The sequence below is a fragment of the Terrapene carolina genome, unplaced genomic scaffold (genome assembly GCF_002925995.2).
Source record: "Terrapene carolina triunguis isolate 2854851 unplaced genomic scaffold, T_m_triunguis-2.0 Scaffold69, whole genome shotgun sequence".
Taxonomy (NCBI): Eukaryota; Metazoa; Chordata; order Testudines; family Emydidae; genus Terrapene; species Terrapene triunguis.
The window spans coordinates 59,227,067-59,253,162 of NW_020664420.1; the positions used below are offsets into that span (position 1 = coordinate 59,227,067).

A 26,096-nucleotide genomic window follows, 5' to 3' on the forward strand; every position below is an offset into this window, starting at 1 on the left:
CCTGAAGGGCAGTAATCCCTGAATGCCACTAAAAAGACCTCCAGCTGCTACCGTTTATGAAGTGGGCTTGACAAGAGAGAGAAAAGGAGAGGGAGGAGGGGGTGCAGAAAGGGAGAAGAAGAATTTAGAAGAGGGCAAGTTATCCAAACAGGGCCCCCCATCAGAAAAGAGTCACGTTTTATCAGCTTAGGCTTTCTTGCCTCAGTTCCCAAAGGTATTTCCGCCCATTCCCCCCTCCCCCCACTAAGTCTTCCTTTTAGTGGTCTTAAAAAAAAAAAAAAAAAACACCAACCAACCATTCAACATATGGTTACAGAAAGTCTAAAATTAGGTGAAAGAAAGAGGGAGAGAAAGGCCAGATGAAAGAGTCAGAAGCAGAACTGAAACTTGTCTTCCCCCAGCCTCTATGAAGAAAACTCCTAGATGTTGTTTATGTAAAAGCATTCGAAAACAGTTTTCTGTATGTATGTCTCTCACCATTCTTCTGAAAAGGTCTTTTCATCTCATTAGGTTAAGCTGGTTAATAAAAATTCAGCAGTTTGCCCATGGCTCCTTCAGAAGTGGTGAAGCAAGTTGAAAGATGAAGGCGGAAGGTTTTTGTGTTGGAGACAATAAGTGGGATGACTTCTTAAATCCTTCGTTGTCATCCTCCATTAGAGATAAATAGACACCTTGGCTCAAATTCCTCAGACTAACACTACATTGCTACACTTCTTTATTTTCTATTAACCTTCATGAAAAGCTTTAACCCTTCCAAAGTTCAGGGATTTTTGTGTGTGTGTTTTATAATTCACCAAGTAAGTGAATGCTTTCTCTCATTTCAACAATTATTTAGACAAGCTGTTGAAAAGGCACTACTGGACACCTATCAGGAGAGAAGAGGCTGAAGTAACCAAAGACTTTCAGCTATGAAATGTCATGTTTCAGTACAGTTCAACAAAACATATCCTAAAAATTGAAACTAAACATATTGTCATAATAATTTGTTCAATACCTTAAAATATTTCATACACTGGTATATAAAAAATGTTTTCTAGGCATAAAGAGATGTCAATAATTCTTCAGTAATAAAATCAGAAACAATGACACTATACTTTTTTAAAGTTAAGAGGCTTTCACTGCTTCAAAGATAAACCCACTTATGTTAATTGGACCCTTAACCTTAATTAGGTCCTAAAAGTCTACCTCTGGATAACATGATGCATACCAGTCTGGATCTCAGGCCTTAATTTTTGTCATAATCTTTAAATAATCTTTAAAAGTATTCTAAGCCTGTGCATAGTAATCTCTTAACTAACATACATAAAACCAGCCAAACTCTCTCCTTTTCAGGCTTTGTAAAATATTACTCATTCACACATATTCTCTCTCTCTCTAGTATTTGTGTATGAGTGTGTGTGTGTGTGTGTATATATATAAATAAATAAAAGTGTGTATGTGAGTAGAGAGAGAGGGGTATATAGGCTAATGCAATTATTAGATGTACTCAAAACAATTTTATGAACTGGAATAGATTCACTTTTTTGGCCAATAATAGTAACACCCATATATGGTGAACACTGTCCCCCCATATATATAAATAATCCTGATCCTCCAATCAAATCCATTAAGGCAGACTCCTATGCCTGAGCAGAACCCCACTGCTTTTAGCTACTTTGACCTATACAGCGAACTATACAGTAAGAAGTGCTTACCCACATGGATCTAATTTTAGGATTTTGCCTGATATTTGGTACAGCAAGAGACAGAGCTGAAACAGAGTTTACTGATTTAATGTGAGATGATAGACTGCTGTGCACTTAGGGCAACTATTTTGCTTTTTAGCACTCAGTTGGACCTCTCATTATAAAGGGTTCCATAAAATCCGTTGACTTCAACAGGACTTCTCACATTCTGATTGCAAGCACTCCATAATTTATGAAGTTCAGTATCTGTAGTTCATCCCCACTACTACATTCTATAATAGATCCTTCTGAACCAACATAATCTACTGGGTTAAACCCCCATCAATTAGAGGCACCATAAGAATATACATGGACATAATTCACCAAAAGATATGCATGATAAGGGTTCCACAGCACAGATAGAATATATTTTAATAGCTTCAAAGGAAATCTTATAATGCATCAAGTGAAAGATCCATGACCAGGTGCTTTAAAGTACTGTAGAATTACAAAAAATGTGTGAAATTATGTAACATATTCACTGCAATACATAATGGGTTGACTTAAGAACACTTTCCTAAGCACTGCTTTGTTTTTTGTTGGTGTGCATCACAACCACCTTTCTAAAAAATGTAACGTGTTCACACATACACATTTTGTATGTGCTCACAGACTTGTACCGAGTGTAGTACAAATTCTAGTAATCCTAACCAAGAATCAATTAAACACAAATTAAACACACATTCTAGGATTTAAAATTGTATTACACAGCTATGTATTCTATTCCACTTCCTATTCCTAGATCACGAATTATCCGTTCTTTAAAACTGAATAATAATAAATAAATAATAATAATAATGTTTTATCATTTGCACTAATGTATAAAATCCATCCTTGGTCATTCAAAATACAAAATCACCTATCTTTATGTTTGTATTTAAAAAACTAGAAAGCACATAAAGAAGAAACAAATGCCACTGGAAAACTAAAGCAGGGTCAGAGAGTGAGTCACTAAACTATTAGATAACCTGGAAGTGAGAAACAGGAAAAGGTATAAAAACGTGTTCAACAAATTTCTGAATGCAAACACACAGGCAAACATGAATATATTCATCTGTTTGCAATGGCTAGGCTGGTGTGTGTGTTTCTTGATCAATCTACTTGAAGCAATGGCTGGTTGAGAATAAGCCCTAACTTCTAGGAGAACCATTCTTCATTGTGCTCTGTGATTTCAATCAGTTCATTAAAAACCCACAGTGCCAGAGGAAATGTGTTGAATCAGTTCCAATCAACCAGGAAACTGATTAAGTTGAATCTGAATTGGGAACAGCTAAGGGAAATGGGGTTTGGGGTCAGTAAATAAATGAGATTTTTCCCCCTTCCTCCTTAAGCAGGTCTATTTCACTGTGAAGCATGAGTAGATGGTTAACAGGTGCATTAGGCTATGTAACTCAACACTATTGTAACCTGCCTCTGCATACATTAGCACAATCTTCATGCAAACATGTTTAATAAGTGCTTAGATTATTTCATTTCTTTCCTCTGTTGACTCTCAGTCTATAAAGCTTAATTTAAAACAAAAGTTTTCTTTGATAGGTTCAGCTCATCTAACTTTTCAGTTCTTGTGAAATTCTTTCAAACTACAATGAATCCTGTAAAATAAGGAATCACTGAAATTTTTTTCAAAGTTTATGGTAAATCCATTCAACTTTGGGATACTACTTACTTATAAATTTCTATTAATTAAAAGGTGAGGAAAAATAAATAATGTTGACAACAAGGTGGGTGACAGCATCTAAGAAAAAACAAATATCAATTATACACAAACAAACTTTAAATTTATATTGCACCTTCTAGGAAAAATACTAATTTAGGATCAAATAAAGTTAAGTACTTGCATAAGTGTTTGCAGGACTGGGACATTAGAGTGGAAACTGAACAAAACATATATTACAGTGTAATGTGGTAACAACAGACATCTGTTTTCTAAATTGGTATCTTTTTAAAAATGGGAAGCTGGAGAGGCTGATAAGAATATAACTTGTGCAGCAAAGGAGAAGGATGTATTAAGAATCTGTCAGACAAACAAATGTAATAGAACTGGAGACATTTTCATTATAGAGCCATTTTTTCAAGCACATACAAACTATCTAAGGAAGTTACTTATTACACTGAAATTTCTCAGTCAGAGGAGTGTGATTTTTTTGTGGTGGTTGTGTTTTTAAGGTGGAGCTCGGGGGTAGGCCAGGTGTAATAATTTATTACAATTTCATTTGCTCATTTCTGAGTGACCCAACTGTCAGAAAGATGCACTTATGCTTTAAGGTATTTTTCAAATACTTTTTTTTTTTAAAATAGAAGAGAGTTCATTTTCGAGTTGATCGTTTCATTTTGAATATTCAAATTTGACAAGTATGTAGTCCTCAGTTAGGAATGTGCCTTAGTTTGAATAGTAGACGAGAATTAAAAAAATTAATATATAAGTGAAAACACCACATTACGTATGCCGATATATTGGGGGGGGGGGTTCCCTGCCCAGTTTGAGGGCCCAATCCTGCTCCTATCCATTCAGCAACAGGTGCACAATTTACTTTATTTGGCTCATGATGGGCCCTTATGTATGCATCAAAATCCTGCTCCTGCTGAAATTAGTGTCAAAGGTCCCATTGATTTCCATGGTGCGGGATAAGGCTCCAAGTGTTGTTATTCCAATATTAACATGGGTGTGCATATACCAGTAAATAAATATCTGCTCAATGAAATAAAGCTCCATTTATTTCAAGGGTTATATATATAAAGAGAAGAGTATGTTTTCACATGTGATGGCATGTAGATATGAGAATGTTGAAATAAATGTGTCACAAACACTATTTTTAATCAAGAAATTCCTGCCCCCCCCCCCCCCCCAAAAAAAAAATCACAAACTATTCCAGTAGAAAAATTATGTTTGAGATTTTACCGACAAGAGTCAGGACATTCTAATTTTTGGATTTCATAGCAGCGTTAACTTGGCTCCACTTGCATACTGCACATTAGGAAGAAAAATTACCCCCAATACACACCCATTATATGGAAACAGAAAATATTACTTATAGTATTTTCAAGAGGGCCGAATACCAGTTGCTATGATAACAATAAGTCTGAATTTTTTTACTTTTCTGCATATAAAATATCAACCATAACACTGTAGTCATTGTATCCAGCAAGAAGCCAGGAGTTTGGGCATTCAGACTAAGTAAGACTGATGATAAAAATTAAAAAAAAAAAAAAAAAACTGGTCTGGATCCAATCCAATTATTTGGTTTCCTTATACTGTATTTATTGAAAGTCACTTTGCATCTGAAGCATATGAGAAATTATTCTAAGGATGTTTACTTTTATAAGTCAATATATGTGGTTTTCACTAAAACATAAAAATTTCCAGCTGTTGGTAAAAATACAAGTGATAGTTACTATTTATGGCACACTCAAAAAATGTGATTATAGATTATTGGTTTAAAGGAAAAAAATATACATTATGGAAAAAACAAATCTGCCCCTTTTTTGTCTCATTTCTAATTCTACATAGGCCTTGATTATTCTACTATTTGTGAACATAGAATAGCTAATGATACTTGACATAGATCTTCAGCATAGTGGTTGAGTATTCTTACACTATTGCAGTCACTGATATGAGTTTTGCATGAATCTCTCTGCTTGCTAGGATAAAAATTTATCTGAAAACCATCATATTCAATTTTTTTTTAAAAAGTCATTAATCAATATTCTATACTGAATTACTTTACAATCCTGTTTAGCCAGCCTCTGATTAACTGACACTCCTGGTTTAACAGAAGGTTGGCCAAGTACCCCCACAGCAATGCACACCATGTGTTATTTCCACACTTATCTAAAAACCATGTATTCCATGTATTCCGGGAAATACTATATTGCACAACATGGATTTAGAAAACTGTTTTCATCAGCTATAACCAACTCTGCATATTCACTGCACTTATGAGTGCATAACATTGAACACTTGCAGATCATTAGACAATTTTCACAGGATACAGTAAAGGCTTACTCCCATTCATCATACATACACTTCCGAAAGATTAGGATTCCACTTGCCATAGTCCTGTAGGAGACAACTAAAGTACACTACAAACTCATTTTTAGGAGCAGGCAATGTCATGCACTGTCGCTTCCTAAGGAAAGGACCAATGCAGTAATAAGTTTAGACAACGGCTCTCTCAGAACAGAAATAAAAAGAATTGTTTTTATACAGTGTCTTTCATACTTATACTTTTTTTTCATACTTTTCAATATGTTTTACAGTAAGGAGATAGACACCTCTTGGACACTGCTAAACATGGGAGCAGTTGAGCACTCACAAATAGTTAACACACTGCATTTTTTCTCAGGTTCTGATAACGACTGTTAGCCAAGAATCCAGGCTCATTACCTAGTTGTTCCAAAATGTATTAGGGAATCTTTAACTACAACATGGGCAGCCACCAGAGACTGACAGAAGGGACCAGTTTTAGGATTTCACTTAAGAGCCTTACCTAATCCTAGCCACATATTGTTAACTAACTGTTAGCCAAGCAGCTACATGTATCTAACTTCTCTTACAGAGAGAGGGCAGCCAATGTTTGGCACTCCACTTCTGCAAAGTTTTCTGTAACCCAGAGTAAGCTCTTGCCCTCTTTGTTGTAGGTTTCCCGTTCCTCCACATTGAGCAGTTAGGAGATCAGCAGCGTTCCCTGTTTAATTTCCCCCCCACTGCCTTTCTTCTTTTTCTAACACATGCATACTTTAGCCTTGGCTATGGAGTGCTGACTAAGGAGCAACAATAGGAGCTTTTCAAGTCATCAGAGCAGGCTTTGAGAAGGGCTCAGCTCAGAGACCCAGTCAATATTTACTGCAGTTTGGAACCACTGTTTTACAGCTCCTTCCAAGCAGAACTCACCAGTGGGGAACCCTAAGAGGCTGCAGGATTTTATTTTAACACGGAAGAAATGAGGAGGTAAACAGATCACAACCAAAACCACTTTTTCATGAAAATAATCACGGCGAGAGAAGGAACAAACAAAGAGAAAAGGAGAAGGAGGAAGACCATAAAGTTGCAGAAGATTCTAAACAATGAAACAATTTAGGTTTCAAGACTAATTAGCAATTTAGAATTAGGAAAATCATCTTCCCCCTAAAGCTGATTAGAAGGGTTTGAAAATCACATATCAGACAGCTACAGTATTCAAATCCACTTAAAGTGACCCTAGTTAACCACATATGTAAGGACACTGACCTTGTCAGCTATCTAAAGACCTTGCTTCTTTTTATGCAACGGCAACACCTAGGCTATAGCGTGACTAAAGATAAATTATCATGAATGTACCATTTTCTTTTAGCCTGACTAAACATATTGTTTGATGATGTTTTGAAATTATAATTAAAAATACACCTGAAATTTGCTAGCAGAACAGAACTAGAAAAAGGACACAGAATATTTTTTCCCCGCTATGACATTAAGGACCTAGGTTGTGTGCACAGAAGTAATTGTCACTGCAAACACATTAAGTGACTTGTTTTACATGGGCAAGAAGTAGGCAGTTACACATTTTCAACCTTTAGGTAAGCATTTTTCACACATATATATTTCGTAGGTACAACTTAGGGACCAATTTTTTTAAAAATTTACACTAAAATGATTTCTTAGTACAGTACCTTAGGGAAATCATTAAAATAAAAACCAAATAAAATATGACTGTCTTCTACTGAACTAAAAAAAATTATGAAGGTTAGGTATAACCAGAGCCATAATGATCACCATTTACCTGTTCAAACTGATAGGTAGCTGTATTTTTTAAAATGCTTAGAGACTTGTCCAAACGTAGCTTTCACATTTTCCCAGTTTACATATACTTTTCAACCAAAGACTCTGACAAGCCATAGTTTAGAATAGGAAAAATTACAGCTTAAACTTCAGGTGTGTCAAGACATATTGAAAATTATAGTTTATGACAGCCCTGGGGTTAAAGGGCATGCAACAGCAGTTCACTACTATTTTTTTTAAATGATGGGAAGTTTGTTTTGTTTTTTAGATTCCCCCTCTTCCTGCTTCACTTTTATGATATTTTTTTTAAATGGAGAATAGAAAGGATTCTAAGCTGCTTTCCTTTTTTCCATTTTACAGGTAAAACAGCAATGCTTATAAGGACAAAATAAAAGCTACAAAGGATTAGTGCAATCAGATTACGGACTAAAGACAAGCATGGCTATGACAGAGAGGGATTCCAGAGTGAATGAAAGATGCTGTGAGTGTACTGCTTTTGCAAAGCAGAGTCTGAACGGAACAAGACTAGATGTTTTCAAGAAAGAAACCTGGAGTCATTTATCCAGGAATCACTTCACGGACAGTTTCTCTTCCCCCACCCTTTCATATTGTACTCTCCCGTTTCTGAATCTAAACAGAGTTTTAAGGGAGTGTTACATCATTCTTAAAACAATTCCCACAGATCAAAGTTGGGAAGAAAATAGTTTTAAAAAGGAATAAAAACATGCAGTGAAAACCAATGGAATAGGAAAATAAAATGGACTTAAAACACCAGAACTGAAATATTAAGCATAAGAGTGGTGCATGGGAAATCTCTTTAAGGAACTCTTTCAATCATGCCCTAACTCCTGAAATACTTTGACACTACTAAAACTAGCTGAACTACTAGCTAGACACTATTTCACTGTATTTAGAGTTGAACTTTTATAAATAAAAATCAAGTCCTTCTGTGTTTAATCCTCACTGGTAGGATGTATGCAATGGGAATTGTATGCAAATAGCTGTAGCATCTTGTCAGCACATCTGTGAGTATGCAACCTGTTCAGACTTTCACAATAGGTTCTTCAGATAAATATTACTATTACGTACTTACAGTATATACCAAATGTTGATTTTATTAGCATCTCCACAACACTTAAATATGGATTAATACTCCCAGGGCACAGTAAGGTTCATCTTCATTTCCCCATATTATTGTCATGATTATGGATCCCTCATGCCACTCAGGTGCCTTTTGAATTGGCAGGATATATTTTCCCCACATGTGTCCCTCACTGAGAAATATTTAATAATATCTGGCACAATTGTGATGTGGACCATATAAGTGCTTAGAGCAGAAAACGTCCTCTTTTAAATTAGTAATTTTGATTCATTAACCTACATGTTTTTCAAAATTAGATAGCCTGCTTGTACAGCCCAAGAACTTGATCCCAATTTTGATCTTTTGTCCCCTGACTGCTAACATGAAAACGTTGCTCATGCAGACACATTTAAGTGCAATGTCATTACGAGTAGTAACCATGAGGAAAAATATGAATCTCTAGCATCTTACCAGATATTAATTCCATTTTAAAATTTTCATCCAGATACTCTGCCTTGATCTAGGTGTGTTAAGGCTTGAGACCCTCCCAAACCTAGCTTTGTCCTTGGCCATTTTGATTAACATGTGGAATGTAGAGGACATGTTTGTCTTAAGGGCGTAACTTTTCTGATATGCAAGAAAACACAAGTTCAAAGACCTTAACCTACCTCATACTGATTCTAATCTAAAAATCAACAATCTTGTAGGCACCTAGAGCACCTGCTTTATAGGAAACACACACACAGAGTAGATTCAGACTTTCTTCCTTTCTATACGAGAACAAAAGTCCTAATTGGGTACTGCCTCAATGTCACTGCTAAGGAGCACAATGGTCTGATTTACCCAGAGAAGTTACGCTATAGTCTACAGGCAAACACACTTTGATCAATAAAATTATATTAGCTCCAAACCCAGCACCTAAAATAAAGTGCTTATGAAACTCTTTCAAATGTTTTATTCTAAAGAAGGCCATTATAGCAGCAGTAAATCAAGATGGCTAATATGAAAATGAAAGGCTAGAATTCCATTTTATATTGAACTATAAAATACAGTTCACTCAGTGACAGGGTCTGCTAAAGTAAAATAGAAAAGAGACTGTAAAACACAAAACCATTAAAAAAAAACTAACCTGCGTGGGACTAGAAACTAGGGCAGAGAATCTATCCTTAAGCGTTTTTGGCAAATAAATGTTGTAAGTTTCAGGCAGAGAGAGTTTGCTGATGGCTATCAAGTGGTAGGTAGCCATGAAATAGTAATGGGGAGGAAAAGAACAGATCTCCCACTCTAGTTATTTTCCTTCCCTTTACCCCAATGCCACTCGTTACCTGCTATGCGAATATACATAAAATGACACTCCAGGACACGTATGGATTTCCCATCACCTGGATTATACTAAGAATATTTAACATAATGCCACTATTTTATTTAATAAAGATTCTCGTTATGGTTCTCAAACAAATGCTCAATCTGCCTCTGGTACATTTGCTAATGAAAGCAAAGACACTATTTGCAAGACAACTTCTGTGCCAAGTTAATAAGAGACTGTCTGATTTATGCTTCATGGATTTAAATGAGAATTATGCTATTAAATGTGTTACAAAATGATGCTCTGTGCAAGAAATGTTCCTGGTATTTTTGTTTGGAGATGGCTTCAGAAATTAACTTCTTAATAAATCTATAATAGGATCCTTTTAAAAGGGAGCCTGTGAAGTGATCAGAATAATGCCACTGGAAATCCATGGAATATTTTGCCAAATTCAAAGAAATTCACCTGAAAAACCAAGTTACGCACACATTTTTCAAAAACATGTTGGATGCTTTCAGACAAATATGTATAAGTATGAATACATATGAAAACATTATTTGGGCCCTGATCCTACAATGGGATCTGCTAACATGGACCCCTTGACCCACTGAAGTAAATGGGACTCCACATAACTGAAGGGCTGAATCAATTTATAAGATAGAAGCTTAGTTTTCAAATTATTTTATCTTACTGAGTAGTTAGAAGTAAAATGGGCTTATTTCACCAAGTCTTGTCTTTTAAAATTCTATCAACACCCCAACTTCCTGAGATTTCAATCTCCCCTACATTTTCCCCCATTACATCACACCTCACAAGGGATCTTCCAGTCCACCTAAATTCAACAAAACAAATACATGAGAGTATATTAAATGACAATCTCTAAAATTTGCACCCTCCTACCCCCCTCAGCCCTAGTTTAGTTAAACTTACAGTGCAGGACTCAGTGTTTGAGATTCTAGGCAATGGAAGAGAGATGACTGAATCATCTAATACAGAGCTCATACTGCAAGGAGAGTTGATGGCTAGAGCTATACTGCAGAAGTAGAAACCCACTTCTCAAAGGAATACAACAAGCTGGTCACAAAGTTAGGACACCACATAATCTTATTCACACAAGTAAGTGTTCACGAGTTCCAGGTGGTCTTGAAAGAGTAACCTATCATGATACAGCATGATTTTGAGGAGATTTCATCTGCTTTTACACTTTTTGCACTCCTATATCTGATTAATTATGGTCTTACCTTTTTAAACTTCTGACTTTATTCACCCTAGTTATTATGTACTAAACTGGTCTGTATTGTGTAAGGTGGTGGTTCTCAACCAGGGGTACACATACCCCTGGGGGTACTCAGAGGTCTTCCAGGGGGTACATCAACTCATCTAGATATTTGCCTAGTTTTATAACAGGCTACATAAAAAGCACTAACCAAGTCAGTACAAACTAAAATTTCATACAGACAATGATTTGTTTATACTGGTCTATATACTGTACACTGAAATGTAGGCATAATATTTACATTCCAATTGATTTATTTTATATTATATGGTAAAAATGAGAAAGTAAGAGCCTAACGTTACTCAACCATTTTTGAATTCTTGAGCTTAGTCAGTCAGTAAAGCATAGTCTACATTTTGGTGGCTATGCAAGGAATAGTAATAATAAAAAAGTGGCATGATGTGCTGTCTCTCTCTTTGACTTTACTTACTGCTTGAAATGTTGATAAAATTTGAATTCTATCCTCATTTGTGTTTATATCCTTATATTTGAAAATAGACTTTTATATTAAACAGAATTGGGCAAATGTTTGACAAAACCAGCGTTAGACATCCCAAAGCCCTATAGCCTGTCAATTTCATTGCAGATAACTAAAATCTTTCGCTTTTTACCAAAAGATTCCTGGGTTTTACAAAACTATTGTTTGGGGTTTTACCGATTTTCAACCAAATTTTGGACCATTCAAGTATATGAAAAAACAGATTATGTGAAGAAAATCCAATACATTACATTTATAGTATGTATTTAGGTTAATAAACAGTCAGTGTAAACGTGAAGTTATCTGTTAAAGCAAGGCAATGCGTGTGCATGTGTGTACATACTGTTAATGAACAGTTCATTAAATAAACCACAGCCTAAACCGCTTTTACGTTCAACACTCTTACTATTCTCTATTTGTTGCTTTTTTCTGTACTTCCATTCCTCCAAAAATAACCCTGATATTTACCCAGAAAACTGTGAAGTTAATTTTTTGCCCAAATTTTTACCTATTCTTTTAGCATTGTAATAACCACCAATAAATTCCTGAAAATGTTTAAAACAAAATAAAAACAGAAAACAAAGGGCCCTGCACATGGCCCATATCCCCATATTGTAAGCAGAAAAAAAGAACTGACTATACAGAGTAATTTGAAAATAACTGGCTGCATTCATTCAAACGCTTGATCAAGTTTACTATCCAGCCTGAAATCTAAAATTTACAATAGGACAGATGACTTGCACCCTTTCAATAAATGCAAATAGAGCACTGATTCCTGCAATTTTATTGGAAAGCTCAGTTCACAGAAAGCATGTGCAACAGAAAGAAAGGGAAAAGTGGGTGAACTGCAAGAGGAATCTAATCTATCTAATCTATATATATACACATACATACACACACACACATCCCTCTACCCCGATATAACACGACCCAATATAACACGAATTCGGCTATAACGCAGTAAAGCAGCGCTCCAGGGGGGCGGAGCTGCGCGCTCCGGCGGATCAAAGCAAGTTCGATATAACGCGGTTTCACCTATAACACGGTAAGATTTTTTGGCTCCCGAGGACAGCGTTATATCGGGGTAGAGGTGTATATAAAAAAAATATGAATGACTTGGCCACAAATTGGATGGGGAAAAATACTCCAAGAATTCAAGTCTTTTGAAGGCAGAAATTATGAACATACATGTAAATGGCACTTCAATATAACTGAGTTTCCAATAGTGCTAATATGTGGGCACTAAATATATAACGCATGTGTTTATATCTGTAAATATAGACACATACACTCACAATAGAACTGAGTTTCCCCAACAGTGTCAATATGTGTTATACACACACAGACTTACGCTATTGTGGAAACTCAGGTATATTGATAAATATAATTGTGTATATCTGTACACACAATTATTTATATATAAATACACTGTAACTCTTGGGTAAACTCAGTTATATTGACAAGTGTGTATATCTATACACACACACACGTACATACATGCACATGCATTATATATTATTAGACACACACTTTCCATGTTCTTTCCCCCTAAAAGCAGCGCTGACAATGATGACAGTAGAGTGTGTAATTAGTTTTTATTGTTCTCCTGACAGTCATAGCTCTGCAAGGACCCCTTGCCTTTTCCATTGTAAATGTTATGGAAAAAATACTCTAATGGCAGGCGTTTAATTATAGGCACAGCAACTATGATGGGATCTGTGCCAGAAGTGATTGGCAGCTTTGGATAGCAGATATTCACAAAAATAGGTCTTTCTTCCCTATTCTATTGCCCAAATTACTGAAAATGTGGGCTTTTAAAATATATTTTCCCTGTGACTGTTTACTGACAATTTAAACTAATATTATACTGTATTACCACATACTCTAGTGCTACACAGCTTCAAATGACCCCCACCTTAAAATTACTGGGGAATGCTCAATAGGGAAAACAGTATGTGTTCATTCAAAAAAGTGATGTGCTATTTAAAAAGCTCAAGCTATTGACAACATCAGGAACAACAACAACAAAATTTCCCACCAACTCAAATTTGTAGTTCACATTTTAAAAATTGTTTTTCAGAAAATAATATATATATTGTGATAGCCATTAAAGGGACAACACATCCCCTTACTTTTTTTAAAAAATAGCTTTATTCAATATTTACAGGACATTGTCCCAATGCCAACTATGACAGCTTCTCTAGTTCTGTCACTGAGAGGTGTGTTTTTTATTTTTTTTTGGCCTGATTAATTAGCAATTGGGAGACACTTTTCGGCAGCTTTCGTATCCCTAGTATTTCCTCAGATTTGGCAAAAAAACTCTGATGGGAGCACCGCTATTTGTACTGTACTCCTCTTAGTGATGGATCACTAATTTTTAATAAGCTAAGCCCTAAGAGAACTATAAAAAGATGTTAAGTGTTTTGAGGCAATAACAGTAAACAAATACAAAAGGGAAAGAGGGCAGCATGTAAAATATTAGGTCTTTTTCTAGACTATGTATCCAGGAAATCACATGTAATCTGAAGAGGGGGGCCTGAATTGGTTCTTAGCTACCTGTTCCAAATCTCTGCCTCCATCTTTAAAAAAGGCTCTAGTGACTAAATAACGTGGATGAGGATTTTCCTTGCAGAAGAATGTTGATATGAACCTCCCTTCATTGTTTTTCATCCCTCCCCACCACCAGATGAACGAAATTACTTTATGAAGCGGCTCTCTATGAAGAATGACCACAGAATTCTGGACCAAATGGTAGTAAGTTTATGTAACAGTCACAAATCCCTGGCTAAACTGAACAAAGCAACATTATTCCTAAATGGTAAGTTTTGGCATTTAAAAGTGAAAGTATCTTGCAATAAAATGGGAATTTGCAAATAGCTGTGGAGTCAATTGCAGAGTCGCCATCCCCCATTCAGCTGGCTCTCATATCAGTGACTTCAAAAAACAGTTTGCCATTCTGGTAGCTTAAGGCACTTTCTGTGCCAGTGCAATGACCATGCTGTGTGAGAGTGTCAGAAGGTCACTACTTTGAAATTCCAGCATCTCTCTTTATTCCCTTCTTTCCTGAAACACTAGGAGGGAAAGTAGAATTGAAAGCTCCTACTTTGTCCACACCTACTTGCTAAACACAGGAGAATACATTTCCTCTTTCTATGAACATATTTACTGTTCTTTTAAGTTGAATTATTGTTGTTGTTTGTTTTTGTTCAACAGCAACTTTACAGTACAACTCAAAGAAAACCTCACTGATACCAATAAAACTGCAGGGAAAGACAAACTTCTAATGCTATCAAGGGCAAGCAAAAAATAAATGTCCAAATTACCCAACCCGCTAACTCACCAACTGAGCTAACTAAAGCACTACAAGTTTCTGTTGTCATAAGGAAAAAATGCTTTTTATTTACTTTCTCTTCCTGTTGTATTTTTGTACAAGAGGCAGAACAGTAGCTGCAATTACAGGTTTAACAAACACTAATAACTTGGAGGAAAGTTAAAAATTGAAACCTCAAAAGCTTGGAACAGCAAATAAACTACATAAAGATTTTTTATGTGTTTACCACATAACTAATCAGAGGAAAAATATTTCGGCAACACTGCTGTTTCGAGGCCTTTGTTGGGGTCAGTTAAGGAACAAGTTATCTGTTCGTTGTTAAAGCATGTCATTTCTCCGTTCCTTCTCCCTCCCCCACTATTATAGGGCATATTTACTATTATAAAACATCTGTCACAAACCTGTAGAGTGAATCAAAATATGTTTATTTAATTAATTAAAATGTCTATTTAATTTTAAAGTTCTTTGGAGCCATTTTATTAATTCAAAGAAAAACAATGGCAGAGCTGGTAAAGCTGTTGGCAGCCCGTATCCAATTGCTAACCAATATTGCCAGTCCAATACAGTGGATAGGCACAGTAAAGATTATACCATATCAACAGATAGCTAAGATGATGCCAATTTTAAAATTTATTCTAACAAAAATCTACATGTTTGGTTACACAGCGCCACAAATATTTCATCAGAAATAGAACAGTTTTGTTTTTATTAAGTGGTTTAGAATTTACTGAACCCCAATGCCACGGTAAAGATAAGAACTTGATATCTGGAGAAACATACTCAGCAGGGAAATTACACTTTAAGCAAAACAAAATACAAACCAAAACCACGCAGTATAATAAATGTACATTATCAAAAAAGCATTATATCCCTTAATAGTTCCCTATGAGATTATATAATGGGACTGTGGGGGCTGAGGAGTATGCATGTATGGTTCTTCATAACAAAGAATCTGAATATGTGGATTACTACTTTAAAATACGCAAAAAGCAAAAATGCAATGTTTCCTTACTAGCCACTAGGGAAGTGCTAAGGTACACAGCACAGTTTGTGCTGGTGGACCACTTGAGTGCAATGTGGATTTGCCAGTGGCTGGCAAGCATTCACCCAACAGCAAAGAAATGGAAAAAAAAGTTTGAGGAGAAAAGAGACTATTTTCTTCTAATGAACAACGAATGTCTGTGCTACAAAGTAAAGATTCATTCTGGCACAGTGAGTGAGTTTTATACAAAAGCACGTGACGCAGAAATTTTAATGTTGAAAAGAAAAAAGGCCAGATATTTGCTATAAAAGAGAACACAGCATTTAGCAACATTTTAGCAAATTGAAGGGAGACAAAAGTAGAAACCTCACGCTTCTCCCAGTCCAGCTTTTATCTCACCAAATGACTCTCAAATGGTTTAGTCCTTCTCTACTCTCCATTTCCATTTCACTGCCCTCCTCAAGAGCTGAATAGGCTCAACTCAACCAAAAATGGCTCTTTGGAAAGTACTTGATGTAACTGAAATGAAAGTAAAAAGTTAGCCAAGCAACCTACCAATAATAATGTAGCAAAGTGTTTTTTGTTGCACAATTGTCTCCCAGACAAATATATTCACTTAATGATCGAAAAGGAAATTTTTAAAAGTAAAAAAAAAACAACAACAAAAAACACACTTCTACTGTAAATACTATTTTTATAGATTTCACCTTATTGAAAGTTTTTGACATTCCAGAATCATTGCCCATTCATACTAACAGATTACAAAGGAGTTGCAATAGAAACTAAAAAACAAACAGGCTTGAAGATTATAAATGAAAACTGACGACCATGAAGAACTTGCTATCAAACATTGGTATTGGCAACTCAAGTATATACCTTGTCAGTTAGTAGAACGTTCACACATTTAGCTACTAGATGATCTCTCACTGGAATGCATTTTATTGCTCCTTCATTTAACTAGAACAAATCATGGAAAAGCTCTAGAATACCAGATAGCCGAACATGGGTATCAATTACAAATATTTCCTCTACATTTTGCAGCAAGTATTGAAGAAAAATAAATTAGTCAAACCCATTTTTATTCTCAACTTAAATGAAAAATAAGGATTGACAGTTCATTTTCATCTACCTATCAAATGTCAAATATATAAGGGATATTCCTTAAGACAAAGGTTTGTTTTATTTTATTGGAAACTATAGAACTCTACCTGAGTGAAATCCAATCTCATGATCACTGTAAAATAGTGTATACTCTCTTTTCTTTTCAAATGGTTGATTTTAATATAGATTCTTAATTTTTTTAAATTGTGCCGGAATATATGGTTTCACTATTTTGCAATAGATCTTAGGATCCTTAAAAACCTGGGTTTCAACTATATAGAGCCCTGCACACTAAAGAATACTATTCCATTTTAAATGGCCTCAACTATTGTAATCTATCCTGTAGAGAGTACAGTTAACAGAAATAAAGCAAAAGTATCAGGAAGAATTCTGAGACATGAAGATTTTTATTTTTATATTCAACTATGCTGAAGTACGTTACATTAGGGTTTACTCACAATAGCTGTAATAATCACCAGAAAGCGGTTTCAATAATATGTCTGTTTTAAACTAAACATGTCCATTTAATTATGTTAGGATGCTGCTGACTGACTACATCTTTAAGCAGAAGTGTTAAGAAAAAACTTAAACAAAACAGAATTCTCTCTTCTCAATAATGAATACATCATTCAGAAACAGTAGAAGATTAGATTAATCATGAGACCAAAGACATTTTTTCAAAGCAGTGCTCAGAACTGGAGAGAGGGACATGGAGTGATTAGAAAAAGAAAAAAAATTCTTGAGCTTCTCTGCATTTCAATTTTAAGACATTTCTTCTTACATAAAATCCTTAACCGGTCAACCAAAACAAAAGGACACATATTGCTAACCAAAGAGGAATTACACTCAACTCATAGTTTCTCAAACGGCAAGAGTGGTTTCTTCTCAATATTGTTTTCTCCAACGTGAACTATTGCTTCATAGCAACATGAACTCCCCACAACCCTCCCATTTATGTGCTCTTTTAATTAAAGCCTAATATTTAATCAGTACAGCATACTTCCTAATGTGGGATTATTTCAGGAAAAAAGCAGTAGCACTGTATTTTAATAAATGCGGAGAATTCTGAGTGGTTTGTTTTCTGAAGCAGAGGCCTGTAATTTCATGTGTTTCATATTACATTTGTTTATATACATTGCTACTAAGGGAATACCAATGTGTGAAAGAAGTAGGGTAGTGGGGGAGGCCAAGAACTAAAAAAAAACACACCTTACAAATATTTTTTTATTTTTAATCAAATAAGAAATTGTAATTTTTTTTATTGGAAGAGGATGGCTGGGAAACCATTTGTACAACAAACTGTTCATCCTGTGAGTTTAGCCATCTTTATTAATTAAAAAAAACTTTCATATTTCCTTTCTTTTCTTGGTTGTTGTTACATTTATGCTATTCTGCCCGGCACCACCCCCTTTTAAAGACACTTCTGTGTGTTTATGTTCATGTATGTGTATATATGTATGCCCCTCCCTAAGACTGTAAAGGCCAGGACTCCTGAAGGACTAATTGTATTCATTCATTTTCCCAGCCCAGCATGGCACTGGTAGATTGCTGGGTTCATAGCAACACGGGAGAAAAAGAAAGGCTCATCTTTATCTATCCTTCTCCAACAGGAAATAGGGCCATGGGCAGAATGCAATGAAATGCCTTCACTATAGGCATTTGCAAAAGATTAAATGGGAAGAATTTCAGGAGAGTAATTTACCCCTTAACTAAATTTCCTTCCTGCAAAGGTGAAGGCCTGTAAAACTATTGTCCATTGTGCAGGTTTTACAGAGGGACGCCATGACTGATTCAACCAAAAGGTATTTTTTCCAGAGTCACAAGGGGTACAGTAACATTATTAAAATCTGCTAAACTAGGTGAAATGAACTACTGAAGTCTCTACTGGTGCATGTTTAATCATAAGAAATGTATTGGGCCAGAGATCTTTTTGTCTTTCGGATTTGAGCTGCCAGATAAAACTATTCCTCCAAATACAAGACATATCATACCCAAAGAAGGAAAGACTGAATACTTCTGGAACTTAAAGCATTAAGCCCTTTTTGAAGTTTAACAAATTATCAATATCAAACGCCTTGGTTCTCCCCACTTTGCTCCCAACACTGATTCAAACTGATCAGTTGAACACTATACTCTCTGAGCTCCAACCCTTTCCATATAATTTCCCTCATTTCTGCAGGAATATTTCATGATTTTAAAAAATAAACCCATCCATACGACTTGTGCATTTGTAATCAACATATTATGACCAAATTTTCAAACGCAGGCGCATAAAGACATGCTGAGGTATGACACATTTTTGAGAAGTCAACAGAAGCTGTGGGTGCTCATAAGCTCTGAAAACGAATCTGAAAAATCAGTCCACTTCTTTCAGGCTCTGATACAGGAAAACACTTAAGTGCACATTTATCTGTTAGCATATACTTAAGTCCTGTGTATTACAATGGGATTTAAGCAGGTACGTAAGTGCTTTTGTGAACACAGATACTTCCTGAATCAAGGACTAAGTGCCTAACTATGGATTCAGCTTCCTAACTTTATACACCTGCGTTTGGAAATTTTGATCTAGTCATGGAATTTACAGGAACACACTTATTTTCTATTCTGTACTTGAGACCTCAAGCAACTATCCTAATGAGAACTCTAATATTGATGAGTCCAATTATGGCATCACTTATGATTATTAGAACCATACAGTTAGAGATTAAAATTATTTTGACTATATAATTTCCAGTAGACCCACATATGTATACATACATACATACATACACACACAATACATACATATCTATATCTAGAGCGATCAGTCCATGAATACAAATAATTATATTGAATTTTTAATTACATATATTTTTAATTATTACGGCCAACGGTATACACCCTTCTCATGCAAACACCACTAATTTCAACAGAATTAGTTTCCTGAGTGAGACAAGCAAGATTTGGCCCTTTGTATTAGTGATAAGAGATTTGACCTGACTAGAAACACAAACTATTTAAAATTCTTTGAAACCACCATCAATTTATAAATTCTATACAACACAACTCTTGAAATAACTTATATAGTTAGACAGAAATTGCAGTCTTGAAATGCAATCCTGTAAAAAGTACAGCACGTAGCACTTACTACGGCAAGTAGTCCAATTTGACTTCAGTAATACTACTCACAATGGCAAGCGCTCAGCAACTGAAGGATCAGGCCCTAAAAGGGAGAAATGTCGGTGACTGAATCATCATCATGGTACTGATGAGTCAGATGAAATAAATATGTTGCATTCTGAATGAACTCTCAAAATTATGTTAAACATTGCACACAGGAACGTGGCTGTGACAAGATTCTTACTATTTCTCTACGGTGAAGTGGTACTTCTGCAGTCATAGATGTAAGACTAACGTGTTTTAAGAGTAGATCAGAATTCACAAGCACTTTAACATCTACAAAATCACATATAAAGAGCACTTGCATAAATTTTCAAGAATACATATTGTAAAATATTCTATCCACAAGTTTTTACACACAGTTTCACATGTAATAAAGCAACCTTATTTTAATCACATTTTAGAAAGCCTCATGTTTAACAGAAGAGGAACACATGTTTTTATTTGGAATCAGCGTATGGTATTTATGAGGACACATATATTTTGTTAATTAAAGTGACATAGTAGGAAGCAAGCAAAATGATACTTCTAAGTGATTTTTCTGAAAATATATTTGGGTGATTTAAAAATAAATTACTATGTTATATTACTCTTTCATATACTAACAGTATAACAGAAGACATTTTTAACTATTCTACCAGGATTTTGGCATCTATTCAAAAAATATCCAATACAAACCTTTATAATATACTCATGGTGTTTTATTTAAAGGAAGTGTGTTTCATACTGGAGGCACTAATCTATTTGCACCACTCATCAGATTGTTAATATGACTTTTTAATAATAATAATAATAGAAATTATTTCTGTTTTCATAAGTTGTTTAGTTAGGTTAGCAACTATAAAACCAAGAGATAGCTGTCAGAAGTACATGAAAAATCTCTTCACTCAAAATTTTTGAAGAAACTGTATTGTAGAGCATATTTCTATTTTCTTGCGCTTGAACTTAAATCTAAATTTTTAACTGACTATTAGTTCACAGTGGATTGGTAACTTTGGATAAACATTATAAAAAAGTAAGCTAAACTACTATGGCTATATTAGAGGTCAAAGAAATAATGTTTTATTTCTTTGACACCTGCCAATTCAGATCGTTATTATCCAATTAGGTATTGTTTTTGATTGCCACATGTTAGTAAAAACAAAATGCAGTCAATCCTCTGACATAGAAAGAAAAATTACTGATAAGTTATTATTATTGAACAACTGACTAATTTTAAAATTTTGATAACCAGACTGAATTTTATCTTCTGAACTTAGATCCTGACAGAGGCAATACAAAATACAAAGCAATTTTTCCTCCCATCCTCTTATGTTTATCCAAACAGATGTTTGCCTGTTTTTATAGCACAAGATCGAGGAATTTGATAGGCATGGACAAAATACAGATTTTTACTGCCACTACTCTGTAAAACAGAAGAGTAGCATATTTGAGCTCGTTATAACTTTACCACATTTTTAACTCTTGAACAAACATGTCATATAGAAACAGATACTTAAAAAAAAACTGCTTCCTTATATTTTAAGATATCAAGAAAGAGTTTTTGGTTTAGTTTTGCTTTGTTTTTTAAGAAGAGATGGCTTAAAATAATTTGTAATGAACTTATGCTCCTCCTGTGTTTTGAAGCTTAGCAAAACAAAACAAAGTTTTCTTTGCAAATGTTGAAAGTTTAAGTTAGAAAAGGTTTTCATTTTACAGTGATGTAATATTACAAAGTTTAATAAAAGCATTACAAAGAGACCCATTAAATACATACTACTTATTGTCACATTAAATATTATTTCTACTTTCAAGTATCTTCACCTATTTACAAACCATGCATAATAACCACACAGAGAGAAGCAGAAAAGTTAAAATTGTAGACTTTGTTTAAAAAAAAAAATCTCCATACTAGCAACACGTGCCTTTCATTTGGTCAAATTTACTCCCTCAAATTTCTCTCTCTTTACAGCGGAGTAGGTGAAGATTGTTTGTTTGAGGGTTGTTTTTTTTAAATGATTTTACTGTGTTTCATTTCAACTTTATTTTAAGAAAACTTAAATGAGACATACAATTTTTTAGAGGCATATGCTTTAAAATATATCTAAGTGTGATGGGAGGTAGGACCTTCCTTAATTCTACTCTAATAGTACTTTAATGTTATGCCTATGGCGACAGCTTAAAAAAAAAAAAGGATAGTTACTCATCACAACTAAAAAGTTATCCAGATAAATCATTATTTTCTGTCACCCTTCTTTTACATAAGGGTAACTTAACTGAAAAGCTGCCACTACAAGCATAACATTAAAGAACTAAGCTAACTAGCAAACTCCGGGCACTTGAAAATTCTGCCGGTTAACTTTGGTATCACCTATTTTGAAGCCAATGATATACAGAATACAACAGTATTCTGCAAGCAATGCAGATGTATTAAAAAACATGACATGTAACAAAAAATCAATGTGCTAATCTCAAACCAAACAGCAGTATCAGAAACATAAAACAGAGATAACCTAAAGTAAAATGTCCTCAAATTTACTTTGACTAGCTTGACAGGTTAAAATGCTCACATTTATTTTAACAAAGACAAAAATACAACAGGTGACTTTTTACCGAAACATATGGATACCATTTGGAACAGGACTGAAATATTATTATACTGAAATAAAGGGGAAATAACAGGAACACTGCTAGATCCTAAATAAAACCTCTTATTTCAAAAAAGGTTCATTTACCATTATGAATAGAAAGTTTTTAAATAAAAAATTATCTTTCATTTATAGCGACACTATTCAAAAACATGCAGAGGTACAAAAAAAATCTTTTAGCACAATCCCAACTGGAAAGCTTGGGCTCTATTCGTCTTGTCAACTATAATTCAAGAACAGTTTGATTCTCACTAAGTGGCTCAGTGAACAACTGGTCCCCCATCACCCCCACCACCAGCCAACATTTATAAATGTAGTTCTAAACCATCAGATGCCCCTTTTATTGTGAGTGCATCACTAACTATTGCACTTGAATTTGATATGAGAACTTGAGCAAGAGAAGCTGCCCTTTTCCATGGGAAACGTTCAATCCTGGACTCATCTACAAGTGCTGAAGTTTTAGAAGTTGGAGGCTTCTTTGCTCCGTTAATGTGACTTAACCAGCTTAAATAAATTCACTGAGAGGAAAGCTGCTCCTTTACTCCATCTCTGAAGCCCTGACATGGAACAGCTGCCACATGTGGCTGCCAGGAAGCCAGCTCCAGGCTCCTCTACAATCTCAATCCAGGCAAAACATTTCCCTCTTACAGAAAAGTCATTCTCCCACCCCCAACATCAACACACACACACACACACAGAAAGAGAGAACAAATCCACTAGAAACAGGTTCAGTGCACTGCCGTCTAGGTTATAGTGAAACAGTGCAGGACTTTCATTTCACATAATTATAAAGAGTTTCCCTGCAGCAGAGGTCAGTATAAATGGGTTCCACGACCTAGCTTTAATAGGGAATTAGATTTAAAAGTGTTTATAAACGCATATGCTTACACGTACGCCTATATATGTACAGACACTTATACCCAGAGTTTATTAACTGTAGATGCTGCACCTACACTTTGATACAAAAGTATCACTATTTGACACTCTAAGGAAACCAGAGTGCCAAGCACTGGGGGGCAGTTAGCCTGATGCAATATTGTTTGCTATGGCTAACCGGGAAGATCCAAACTAAGAGTTCCCCCTCCTGCTGCACTTAACGCAGCCGAAAGAAAAAAGTTTTCGCCCCTCTTGCAAACAAGTAGGTTTCCAGGCGCTGGTCGAGAGCCTCATACTCCAGCCCCGGAGCGCGCTGCCGAGAAGCCCCTCTCTGTCAGCTACATGAAGTGGGGGGCCAGCCCCTTCCTCTTCTTCGCAGTCCTTGCCCCCTCTGCTCTGAGCACGTGTACAGCCTGACAAGCGCTCCGAGCTCCCCCTGCCTGTAGTGCTGCTCACTCCGATGCCTGCTGGGCAGCAGCCCCGCGTCTCACCCCCTCCGTGGGAGACGAACCCGGCACAGTGGGTGCTAGGGGGTCGGCTCCCACGCCCGCCCCTCGCCCAGCCCCGCTCCCTTCTTACCTGGGGTTGGTGCTGTTCCAGTAGACGGCATAGCGATCGGCCACCGCCTTGGAGCCGGGATCCTGGCTGAACACACGCATCCAGAGCACCAGAAACACCAGCATCAACATCTCCACGTGCAACATCACTGAGTCCCGGCCCACACCGCCGCCGGGGGATCAGTCAGTCAATCGAGTCGCAGACAGACACACAGAGAGGGCAGGGAGGGGACCACAAGGAGGCTGCACTGACGAGCCGCAGCGAGACGCCCCCCCAATAGGGTGTGCCGAGGGGGGGGGTCCTTGGGTCCCTTCAGGAGCCGCTGGAGCTTAGTCACCCCGGCAGGGGGAGGTGGGATCCGAGCCAGGCGGCGGCTGCAGCGGGCGGCGGGCGGGGAACATTCACCGGGAGTCCAGTGCGGAGCCCACGGGGAGACATACACTGGCGCCGGGAGGCTGCTAGCGCTAGGCTGGGAGTCGGGGGGGCTCCTCTCAAGGCACTGCTCTCCGGCCTTTTGCAAAGTTACTTGGTGGCTGGTGGCACATGAGGGGAGGGGGTTCAATGTCCGTCCTTCCTTCGCAGCCCTCCGGCTCTGGAGGCAGCTGCAACCGGTTCAGGTAAGCGCGCGAGGATGGAGGGGAAGCAGCAGCTACAAATCTTCTCCCTGGCGCCCTCCCCCCGGGGTCCTGGGAATGTGTCCAGGCAGCTGGGCCGGGCGGGAGGCGAATCCGTGCAGCAAGAACAAAGTTTGCCGCTCTGCCCCCCCCACGCTGCAGAAGGGCAGCAAGCGAGCCCCGAAGAGTCCGGCTGCTGCGCGGATGGAGTTGGGGAGCCTGCTCTGCAGCGGAGTGTGTGTCTTGGTTGGAGGAGACTTCGTGGGGTGGGTTTTTGTCCTTCCTGTTCCTGGGCGCTGGATGCACTACGGACCGAGCCACAGCAAAGGCACAAAAAGCGGCCAATCCAAGCAGTACTGCGGCGCGGGACCCAAGCAGATGGAAATCAGGGTGTTTTAGGAGAGGCTGTAAAACCAGCCGAACCTCGCAGAAGGGGAAACTGAAAGCCCACAAACTCCTCTGGTGATGCTGGTGTCAAGCCGCCTCCTCTGCACAGGGAACGAGCTGGAGCCGCAGGACAAGCAGCAGAAATCTCCTCCTTCGGCTTCCCCAAGTGTCTGTGTTAGAATAAAGCAGGGTCCATCCCTGAACCATCGACTTGGGAAGAAGGACGAAACAGTTTGAAAGAGCGAGGGAAGGGGGAGGAAAGCAAGCACCCCTCAGAGGACTACATCAGAAAACAAATCAAACCTTCGTCTTGGTCTTGCCCGGCAGCTTTTCCCTCTGAAGAAAAAATATTCCGCCCTAGCAAGCAAATAAACTTGAATGCAGCGGCGGGGGGTGGGGGCAAAAGTCAGTTTCGCAAAAAAAAATGTTTTATGGGGGGGATATTTAAACTGTCACGCCCCCTTTTGCAATGCTGGTCCCTTCACTGCCTGTAAATCCGACATCAGCAGCCTAGGAAAATCTGGGAGCCTAGCGCGCTGGGTGTCTGTGTGCATGTGCGTGTACAACAGACAGCTACATAGATATATACACGGTATATAGAGACACGCACATACATACACATGCGTGTGCGTCAGAAGAGAGATCTGGAAGCTGGTGTGTGCGAGGAGTAGATGCACGGAGGAGGCGCAGACAGCTAGCTCGGAGCACAGGCGCTGCTGGTTGATCATGTGGGATTTTTGCATGCAGTTTACTTGGGCAAGGGAGGGGAGATGTGGCGCCGCAGCCAGTCAGGGCACAGCCTGCTGTTTGCTTACAGACTGCTTTTTCCCTTTTTTTACTC

The 26,096-nt window shown here is 37.1% G+C and overlaps 1 protein-coding gene across 2 annotated transcripts in view; it reads right to left on the reverse strand.

Moving 5' to 3' along the window:
- Positions 1 to 26,021, reverse strand: part of EFNA5 (ephrin A5) — a 274,355-nt gene extending 248,334 nt beyond the window's left edge. For both annotated transcript variants that reach the window (XM_024196611.3, XM_024196610.3), the window contains exon 1: positions 24,276 to 26,021. In XM_024196611.3, the coding sequence (XP_024052379.1) occupies positions 24,276 to 24,400 (125 nt within the window). In that variant the 5' untranslated portion in view covers positions 24,401 to 26,021. The remainder of the gene's footprint in view (positions 1 to 24,275) is intronic.
- Positions 26,022 to 26,096: the final 75 nt, after the last annotated feature.